This window comes from Carassius auratus, chromosome 6, assembly GCF_003368295.1.
Source record: "Carassius auratus strain Wakin chromosome 6, ASM336829v1, whole genome shotgun sequence".
NCBI lineage: Eukaryota > Metazoa > Chordata > Actinopteri > Cypriniformes > Cyprinidae > Carassius > Carassius auratus.
In genome coordinates, this window is record NC_039248.1 from 1,785,154 (window position 1) to 1,796,422 (window position 11,269).

Here is an 11,269-nt window from a genome sequence, read left to right on the forward strand (position 1 = left end):
CCACAGGCTTTGGTGGTTGGGGGGCCCGCCGTTTTTTAGTTGATATCTGCGGGCTAGCAGCGAATGAGTGGGAGAGTTTAGTCCCAACATACACCAATTCCTCCATTTTCTGTGAGAAGCACAGAAGTGGAGATGCTGGAGAGAGGGATAATGTGTCTGGTGAGATGGGCTGTGAGAGAGAGAGAGAGAGAGGGAGCGAGTGAGGTGGAGTGTGTGAGAGAGAGAGAGATAAAGAGAGAGAGAGAGGGAGCGAGTGAGGTGGAGTGTGTGAGAGAGAGAGAGATAAAGAGAGAGAGAGAGCGAGTGAGGGGGAGTGAGTGAGTGAGAGAGAGAGAGAGAGGGAGCGAGTGAGGTGGAGTGAGTGTGAGAGAGAGAGAGAGAGAGGGAGCGAGTGAGGTGGAGTGAGTGAGAGAGAGAGAGAGAGAGAGAGCGAGTGAGGGGAGTGAGAGAGAGAGATAGATATAAAGAGAGTTGAAGAAAGAGAGTGGTTGAGTCAGTTTTCTGTTGTTGCTTGTCTCTGTTCATGTGCAGCTCTTCTGTAGTTTCATGTTGAGTCGTGTTTGTTTCTTCCACTGAAGTGTTCATGCCACAGCAGAAGCTTGACTGGCAAACAAAACTAGAAACGGTAAGAGATTTCTATCCCTTCTGAAACTCATGTTTTATTGTTATGAATAATAAGGAGCTCTGTAGGCTCAGATTCTACAATATAGAGAAGATAAATGTCTACTTGTGTGCGTTTGCTTTTGTAATTACTCATTCTAGTTTGTGTTGAATGTTTTTTAATTGTTTTATTAGACAGGGATGATACAGAATAACTGCTGGATCATTTTGAGCAGCTATTTTGATGCCTCTAATTGAAATTCCAGCACTTGTCTCAGCTTAAGATTTAACTAAATACCAAAGACAAATTCAGAACAAAGTGAAACTGAATATACAGAAAACGTAACACACACAGTAAAACAGCAAAAAAAACAAATTAGTAGTATTTGTCAGATTCTAGTCTCTTCCTGGGTGAAAAAAAAGTGCACTTCTATAATGTACTTAAAACCCCTTAAGTGTCATCCGGGACGGGACGGAACGCCTACATTTACTTTTGTAGCAAATTTAATCTAATCTTGACAAACTATATATGGTTGGAAAGGTCTAAGACTCCCATATATATATTTTACCAATGTTTTTTGTTAAAAATTATGTAGGAAAAGTAATAGATTAATTTAAGACAAGAGTGCACCCTCAAAAATCTACATTATAACAGGAGTTTTGACCTTTGTTTAAAAAAAGAGACTTTTAGTTGCCATCTCACATTTTAGAAGTCATCAGAAATTATATATCACTTGAAAACATAAAATCTAAAAATTCATCTTTTAAAACCCATTTTAAAATCAGGCATTGCATTACCATCTAAATGGTACATCAATATCATGTTACAAAATATTTCAGTCATGGATTATAAAAATGTAGGTTTGTATCATGCACATTCAAGTCTATCTTAAAAACTTGAGTGACAGTTAAATTGCTTTAAAAGCACATTTGACTTCATATCCTTTGTGTCCCAAAATAGCACAGTGGATTACACTTAGCTGATCTTAAGTTAACCTTAAGAAGTGATAAAGAATAATCTTTAGTACATGAAGAACAAAATAAGTATGTGAAAATATCACTTTAAGTACATCATGGAAGTGCACTTTTGTCACCTGGGTTTATGGACTTTCTGAACTTTGTGAAAATGTGAATGAATTAAAGGTCAATAAGACTCTATTAAACAATAATTGTTTATCTCTCATTGTTTATCGTGACAACTCTCAGAAGATTTTGGTGGCGATGGATATGACAACGTTATTGTATTTGTTCGTGGCACATTAGATCTGCCACACTGCTGAACAGCTGCTGCAGTTATTACATTGCTGCTGCTTCAAGCAATCTTAGGAACGTGCTTCTGCCAATATGAGTATTTAAAAGTATTAATAAATAGTCTAATGAATGCATCGCTCCTTGTTAGTTAGGGTTAATCCATTTACTAAAGTTAAGACATTATTGTAAAATACATCAGTATATTTAATTTATTTTTGTACATCATTTCACAAATTTAAATGTAAAGATTTTTTTCATCAGAGCATTTTCATTTAATAGCAGAACTTCTGCTTTAGCATTGTTTCCCTGCTCTTCGACATACACAGTCCTCTAATGTTAAATGAGACACTTAAATGTTACAATGTGTCCCAGAATTCCTTGGGTCCACATCACTTACATGTGTCTGAACTGAAAAAGTATAAAAGACTAAAGATTTCTGCTCATAAAATTAATCAGAAGGGTTCAACTGAATTTCACTAAACATGATCAAATTAAAAGAGTAGCTGTTGAATGAATCTGATGTTACTCGGATGACTTAAACGGATCATTCACCCTCAAATTAAGATTTGCTGGTAATTTACTCACCGTCAGGCCATCCAAGATGAAGATGAGTTTGTTTCTTCAGTGGAACAGTAAAGAAGATATTTAGCTGAGACTGCAGTTATTGGTGATCAATAAAATGTAGACCTTGAGAGTTAGAATTAATTCACACAGAATATCTTATCCTCGAGGTCTTGTGAAGTGAAACTATTAGCCTGTGCAATAAACTGAACATTATTTACAGTATTATTACCTGTAACCCATGTTCAGTTTCTTGCACAAACTGATTGTTTCACTTCATAAGACCTCAATTTATTGGCAATGCCACGGGATTCATTCTGTGTGAATTAAAGCTCCCAGAGCGTCTGTAGCCACTGACCTGCAGTCCCTCTCCATAACAACTCCTTCTTATCGAGATTTTTGTAGTTGGCACGGCATGGCACATAAAAAAAAATAAATAAATAAAGAGCCAGAAGAGTTTTTTTTTTTTTTAATTACACTTTGACGCCTGGCATTATGCACGTCTGTGTGCTCACTCACATTGGCGCCCTTTGTTTATTCACAAGGCGTTAAACATCCGGTGTGCACAAGCCTTAAGAGTGAGTTAATAGCAAATTTACATTTTCGGGTGACTATTCTTTTAAAATAAAGTGGAATTATATCACACTGGTTGCTGAACATCAGATGTGCACACAGAAGAAAGTGAAAGTGTGCCGTCAGGTTTTTAGTTGGTTTTGTGAGCTGATGATGCTCTTGTGTTTTCAGGACTGAAGCGATGGACCCAAACCAAGCAGTTCTGCCATTCAGTGTACACTCAACAATCTGCCTTCACAAGACAACTCCTGCTCAGTTTCCTGATGCTCTGGTTCTCTGTTACGATGAGCTGAACTCCACAGCGTCTCATCACTGAAAACAAAAAGAAGTTTGCTGGGGAACCATGGAGTTTGGTGCTGTGACCTGCACAGGGACGACCAACACATGTCACTGGAACGAAGTTCTCGAGAAGCACTATAACTACACCGGCAAACAGTATGGCAGAGGTGAACTGAAACCAGAATCCATCGCCGGGCTGTTCATCTGCTTCCTCATCATCGTGGAGAACTTGATCGTCCTCATGGCCATCTGGAAGAACAAGAAGTTCCACATGCCCATGTACTATCTGCTGGGGAACCTGACGCTGTCGGACCTGCTGGCCGGATTCACCTACATGCTGAACATCATGCTGTCGGGTCAGAACACGCTGAAGCTGACGCCGCTGCAGTGGTTTGTGAGGGAGGGTGGTGTCTTCATCACGCTCTCGGCGTCCGTCGTCAGTCTGCTGGCCATCGCCATCGAGCGCTACTTCACCATGCGCAACACCAAGCCCTACCCACGCGCCAAACGCAACCGCATGTTCACTCTGATCGCCGCCAGCTGGGCTCTGTCGCTGTTGCTAGGCGCTCTGCCTATTATGGGATGGAACTGTCTGCATAATCTAGAGTGGTGCTCCACCGTCCTGCCGCTCTACGCCAAGAGCTACATCTTCTTCTGCGTGGTTGTGTTCCTGTCCATCCTGCTGGCCATCGTCCTTCTGTACGGACGCATCTTTCACTTCGTCAAGTCCAACACACAGAACCCGACCTGCGTTCAGCGCAAACCCTACGGCCATCGCTCGCTGAAGTACATGGCTCTGCTGAAGACCGTCACCATCGTGGTGGGAGTGTTCATCCTGTGCTGGATGCCGCTGTTCGTGCTCCTGCTGATGGACTTCGTGTGTCCCGTGAAGGAGTGTCCTGTTCTCTTCAAGGTTGATTACTTCCTGGGCATGGCCATGTTTAATTCCCTCATTAACCCCATCATTTACACGCTGACGAGCAGAGACATAAGGAGGGCTATTCTGAAGCTGCTCTGCCGCCGATGCCTGATGACCAAAGACGGCCACGTGAGGAACATCGGCATCCACATCAGCTTCACCAAGACAGACGTGAACCGCCAGGGACTGGAGACGACCATCTCATCCGGGAACGGCATCACCTTACCTGTTAAATCCATCTACCCCAAACTCAAGCTGTCCGTCATCGCATAAGTGTGAGATCCTGAGCTCATGTGTGTCCCTGCAGCACAGAAGCAGTCATCAGTGTCACAGGTGTATTTGCAGAAATAGACAACAATACATTGGATGGCTCAAATTATACATTTTTCTTTTATGCCTAAAATCATTGGGATATTAAGTAAAGAAAATGTTCAAGATATTTTGCTAATTTCCTACCATAAATATATCAAAACTTAATCTTTTGATTAGTAATATGTATTGCTAAGAACTTCATTTGAACAACTTTAAAGATGATTTTCTCAATATTTAGATTTTTTTGCTCCCTCAGATTGCAGATTTTCAAATAGTTGTATCTCAGACAGATATTGTCCTCCTCACAAACCCCACATCAATGGAAATATTATTTATTCAACTTTGAGATCATGTATACATCTCAATTTCATACAAATAGACCCTCATGTGCTGCAGGGCTACATTTCAGAGCTGGAACTGAATCATGACGAATCAAATCTAATTAAAGGCTCTTTCCAGTCACACAGCCCAAAAGAGAAACTGTTTCAAACACGACACTTGCTTTACAGCAAAATCTAACTTTGCTATATGGACCTCGTATCGAGCTGTCATGGGCAGAAAGAGGTATTGCATGGGTGTTTTTCAACATTTCAACATTTGGGCCTTTATATCTGAGATACATCTGCACAAATACTCAGAAATACAAAGACTCAGATATCAGTTCATCGGCCAGTATCAGCTTGAGATCTGAATGCATGCAAAGACTTTAAACAAACATGCACTGAACAGCTGACAGGCCTTAAATAGCGACCTTGAGCTTTTGAAAAAGCGCTTTATAAATTATGTTTATTATTATTAATAAATATGACAGTGCATGTCCATAATTTTTGCTACTGATGAATACACAGATCCTCCACAGATAAATATTCTGCTCTCTTGCTCTTATCGAGTATTAAACTGTAAGCATCTCTTTACACAAAAGCATATTTAAGGTTTGTTTGCACAGTTGTCTTTGTACAGTGTAAATGCTTGACATACTGTTTTTACAAGCTTTTGTAAAGCCTGATTCATACTAAATTATGTTCTTTATTATTTGATATTAAATGTTTTTGAATATAACTGAGATACAGTGTCTCTGTACATGCGTTTCACTCACAATCACAAGATTATGAAGTATGAGTCACATTACTGAGTGAAGATAGTGAAACATCAAAAGATTTGGTGAGGGTTACAGAAACACCATTAGTTCAATTTAACAATATTAAAATTGAAAACAAATGTGTGTGTGTGCGTGTGTGTAGGGGAGAGGTTCTTTACTGGCAATGATGGCCCCATGAAGATCTTTTAACATCTATTGAAACTTTACATTCCGTAAAATATTTTGTATAGAGAAGAATATAGGGTATATTTTTCAAATTTTTATCACTCTCCCTAATTCAAGTTTTTATATGTATGAATCTCTGAAGGAAATTGACTGTCTTCAGAAAAGTTTCCATGTCATTTTCATTTTATCTGATAAAGTAGTGTTTATGCGCGTCTATATTTCTGAAGTTACAAAAGTGCTTCCTGTTGGCAGAGATTTTTTTTTTTTTTTCAATAATCCCATCTGTGTTTTTTGTTCAGACCAGTGTGAAAATCCACTCACATATCCCCATTTTAATTTAATTTAATAATTTATACTTAATAGTTTAAATGATGATGTTTATCAGTTTATAATTTATTTAGTTTTTGTGAAACCTGTATCTCGACTGTAAATAAATGGCTATTTCATGCTCTACAATAGGAAGAAAAATCCTATATTTTGTTTGGGGGCCCCAATTCACTAAACACGGTCCTGAACATAATGTGTTTAAATAATTTGTTATAACTTGTACATGACCAATGTAGAAACACTGAACACAACTTTGGGGCATTACTGTGCAGCAACAAGCATCACAAGGAACCTGAAGGTGGATCGGGGTGAATTCTTATATTTTTTCTGGGGCCCCCAAGTCACTAAACACGGCCCTGAACTTAATGTGTTTAAATCACCTGTTTAGTGTTTGGAGTTGTTCAGTCTGTAGCTGAAGGCGGCACACGGATGTTTGGTAGTGATTTCCGTGTGTCAGATCTGTGGGAGTTTGCAGAGGGGCTGCTCTATTTGCACACTAACTTGGAAACACAATTCAGCTCAGTTTTACCCTGTTTACCGTAAACACACACACATACACACACCACACGCTTCAGAGAACCGTACACACCAAACCACACGCCGCTCACGAAGCCACAGCCATGAGACAGACATGTGTCTCACACATACAGACACACACACACACACACACACACACACAGTTCTGCCATCATTTGTCAGAATTGAAGCTTCGGGTGATTATTTATAGAAATGAAACTATGATCATCAGGGTGATTGGTTAAATAGGGTTTGACTGTGATGAAACCTGACAAGAGGGAAGAAGAAGAATAAATAATTACATTTCATGTCTAGTTTTTATTTAAGGCTTCATTCATGGTGATCACAATGGGCTCATAAATGTCTTTTTCACTGGAGTAATAATAGAATAACTGATAAAAATGATTAATAGGTAAATTGATATATATATATATATATATATATATATATATATGTCTGAGATGTGTTAGAGTTAGCAAATGCCGAAAAATCTTTCCATTTACAAAGAACATGTGGATCCAAAGGAACATGAATGGGTTCTCGGCTCCGGCCCTCAAGGGCCCTCATCCCTGATCAAACTCACCTGCCAGTATCAGTCTAGTGTTCCTGAAGACCTTTATAAGCAGCACAGGGCCCTCGAGGGCCGGAGACGACCACCCCTGGCTGAACACATTATCTTACCATCTTATTTTCCTCTATCGACACCTAGTGCTCACACTCTGAACTGCTACATCACACACACACACACACACACACACACACAGTCCTGTATCTGACCTCATAATGATGATGATGATGATGGTGGTTCAAAATCAGACACTGAATATAATTAATTTGTTGGCCTTATTCGGGAGCTGAAAGAATCAGAAGACTGATAGACAGATAGATGGATGGACGGACAGACAGACAGACAGGTAGTGTTACGATCTCTTCTGAGTCGCAACAAAATAAGGGAGTCACCAAACACCACAGCTAATTTAATAAATGGATTTATTAATCCGTATAACAGAACAACATTAAGAATCAGTGTAAATGATAATCAGTGTGTCAGTAGATGGTGCAAATGTATATGGAAATCAGAAGTCCAACCATCACAGAGGAGATGGATCAAAGGGCGGCGGTGATCTCCCAAATCCCTCACATTTCATGAGTACTACAAGCTGAAAAGAGTCCAACGAACAGCACAAACAGGACCAGCCCAAGATCTGCCCCCCCTCCTCTCTGTCCCAGTCTCTTATAGAGAGTCCTAATTATGTTCAGGTGTACAATCACTCACTTCAGCCAATCACCTGCAACTCAGAGATAATGAATTAATCTCTAAAACCGTCACACACCACCCTTTAAAAGAGATCCGTTACCAATCGGATCAGGAATAAAAAAATAAATAAAATTAAAAAAAAAAAACAGCACCATCAACATAGAAATCATTTCAACATTCATTGTTATACCACCTCTGTACAAACATGATTTTCACAATTTCATACATTCTCCAACATCGCCCCACCTTGTCACCAGTAATCTGGATCCTGAAAGTAAATTTGAGGCAACAAGAGAGCACAGAGAAACAGAAGCAACTGTACAACCATTGCACTTAATTGATCAGATGAGGAACACAGGATAACGCATCCACCACTACATTATCCGATCCTTTAATGTGTTTAACAATTAAATTGTAGGGCTGTAAAAAAAAGAATCCAACGCATCAAGCGTTGACTTGGTGACTGTAAAGAATGCAAGAAAGTTAAAGGGTTATGACCAGAAAACACATCTACAGGCATTCCTCCCCCTACATACACAAAGAACTGGAGTGCCCAAATTAAAGATAAAGCCTATTGCTCGATCACGGAGTAATTTTTCTGATAAGTGTTAAACTTATGAAAAAAAAAAAAAAAAAAAAAACTTACGGGATAGTCCAGACTATTCTCCCCTGTCTGTAATAAGACAGCTCCAGCACCAACCTGGCTGGCATCCACCTGTAGCTTAAAGGGCACATCTAGCCTCGGGGCAGCTAGAATAGGAGCAGAGGTCAATAATAATTTCACATTTTCGAAAGAGCTCTCTGATAGTTTTCGCTCCAGTGAAATTTCACAGAGTTCTTACGCAAGTCAGTCAGTGGTGAAACCACGGTTGAGAAATTGGAACAGAAACCCCGGTAATAACAGACCACCCCCAAGAAACGCTCTTAGTTCTTTCTTAGTAGATGGAAAAGGAAACTGCTGAATGCCAAGGACTTTGGCTTGAACTGGATGCACTTTGCCTTGGCCAAACTCTTTCCCAAGATACCTCACAGTAGCCTTGGCAAACTCACAATTTGCCAGGTTAACTGTTAGACGTGCCTCAGTCAAAAGGCACGTCTAACCTCTGAGTTAAAGAGCTCACAAACAAACTAAGTGTTGTTCCCAGGCCTCATTGAAAACAATCACGTCATCTAAATACACTGCTTAGCACTGTTTAGCTTGCGATAGTCAGTACAAAATCTATACGTTGAATCTGCTTTCCTCACTAACAAGCAAGGTGAAGCCCAACTGGAGCACGACGGAACAGCTATTCCGTTCTCAAGCATATATTGAATCTGAGATTCCAAAGCTTCTCGCTTACTAACTGGAGCCCGATAGCACGGTTGATGAATAGGTTGTTCATCTCCCACATCAACATCATGCTCTATCAGGTGAGTACAAGTGGTTATATCTGAAACCAAACCAGAAAAGTCCATTAAAATCTGGGTTAGATCTTGATTTTGAACCTCTGTCAAGTGTGAAAACAGCGTATCTAAATTCTGAAGAGTCTCTGAATTCTTTAATCGAGGTAACAAAACACAATCTTCAGGAACAACTGTATCCTCCTTTACCATATCTTCTCCTCCCTTAACAAAAGGCTGATAAGACTCAAAGGAAGCTGTAACAACTGGAGCAACTGGTTTAGTTGGTTGAACCTCAGACTTTCGAGAATAATAGGCTTTAAGCCAATTTACATGGAAACACTGCTTAGATTTACGCCTATCGGGAGTGGCGACTTGATAGTTACCAAATTTTGTGGAGGATCCTCTTCACCTAGTCCCTCACGCAAAACAGAAAGAGGTCCACGCACACAATGTCCGAAAACTAAATCATTTGGGCTAAATCCCAAGCTCTCTTGCTGTACCTCCCTAGCAGCAAGTAAAAGCCAGGGTAAGCCCTCCTCCCAGTCACGGCTTAACTCCACACAGTAAGCATGCAAAAGTGACTTCAAGGTCTGGTGAAACCTTTCAACTGCACCCTGACTTTGAGGATGATAAATGCTTGTGACATCTCACGACTCCTTGCACGAGTCACAACACCAGCTGAAAATACTTCAGGAAATTTTTTATGCAAATCATCTGAATCCTCAGAGACTGGAATAAGCACTACCTCAGGAGGTGGAATCACCTCTCACCAGACTCTACCTCCAGCCAAATTGTTACCCAAGATGACAGTAACCCCATCCACTGGCAAGGATGGACGAATTTTCAAAGACACTTCACCACAAATCAGGTCAGAAGGCAAGTATACTCTATGTAGAAGGACAGGAAGTGTGTTTAATCCAATTCCCCTAATCAAAACACTCCTCCCTTCACTTGACACCTGAGAAAAGGGCAGAACAGATTCAAGAATAAAAGACTCTGATGAGCCTGTATCTCTCAAAATTTTAACTGGTATTTTACTCTCAGAGTTTGGCAGAGACACATAACCCTCCGTAATAAATGGCACAAAGTTATTCATGGCTACTAATTTGGAATCACATACTTCCTCTCCCACCTCTAAGGAAGTACCATGATCACTGGTTATTTTAGCAACATCAGTCACTTACACAAGACTAATGTGCGATTTCTTTTTTCCTAACTTCCACTTAGCAGCCAAAATTGGGCACCTATTTTTCCCAATCGCCCAGATTAAAACAATAGTTACACACTAAGTCTCTGTCAGATATTATTCGACCTCTGTGCTCGGATTTTGAAGGATAAGTTTGTTCAAATTTCTTTGCTCCAACTCTGGAGTTACCACTTTGTGGACTTAACCGGTCTTCTCTGTACACCTTTCGATGTGTTAATACGTAATCATCTGCCAAAACTGCCACTTCCATTGCATCTTTTGGCTTCTTTTCATTTATGTATGTAGTAATATCACCGGACACAATATTTTTTAACTGTTCTAAAATGACCAAGTCACGCAGTGTTTCAAAAAAGTCATCAACAGCGGACGCAACACACCAACGATCAAAATAAGAGACCAGATCTCTTACCACCTCAGAGTGAGTTTGACGATCACCTTTTCTCCAGCTTCGAAATCGCTGGCTATACTCTTCAGGAACCAGTTCGTAGGCCTTCAGCCCCACCCCCGCTCTCCTCTTTGTCCCAGTCTCTTATATAGAGTCCTAATTATGTTCAGGTGTACAATCACTCACTTCAGCCAATCACCTGCAAGAGATAATGAGTTAATCTTTAAAACCGTCACAGTAGATGGATAGATAGCTTATAGTTTGGTAGATGGATTAAATTATTAATTAAATTCACTGCTATTTGCAATTGTTCAATAATAATGAGCACTGCACAGACCGACCCTGTGAATGTTGATTAGTTAGTTGATTTAGAAAAATGGAAAAGGTAGTAATTATCCAGAACTTTATCCATTATCCATTATCCATTGTAATCC

The 11,269-nt window shown here is 40.0% G+C and overlaps 1 protein-coding gene and 1 long non-coding RNA gene across 2 annotated transcripts; one reads left to right on the top strand and one right to left on the bottom strand.

The window, feature by feature from the left end:
• The first annotated feature begins 445 nt into the window (after positions 1–445).
• LOC113090143 (sphingosine 1-phosphate receptor 1-like) lies at positions 446–5,547 on the top strand. Its single transcript, XM_026256173.1, has 2 exons — positions 446–625; positions 3,157–5,547. Exon 2 carries the CDS (start codon positions 3,329–3,331, stop codon positions 4,454–4,456), a length of 1,128 nt encoding a protein of 375 aa, XP_026111958.1. The 5' UTR covers positions 446–625; positions 3,157–3,328; the 3' UTR covers positions 4,457–5,547.
• A 1,961-nt stretch (positions 5,548–7,508) lies between these two features.
• LOC113088102 (uncharacterized) lies at positions 7,509–10,948 on the bottom strand. The gene is made up of 3 exons (XR_003285814.1): positions 10,860–10,948; positions 8,507–8,610; positions 7,509–7,891 (listed from the first exon to the last, which is right to left on the bottom strand). It is a non-coding gene; the product is annotated as an uncharacterized LOC113088102 (long non-coding RNA).
• Positions 10,949–11,269: the final 321 nt, after the last annotated feature.

Coding starts and splice junctions, on each gene's coding strand:
- LOC113090143 (XM_026256173.1), top strand. CDS start 3,329: ATGGAGTTTGGTGCTGTGACCTGCACAGGGACGACCAACACATGTCAC.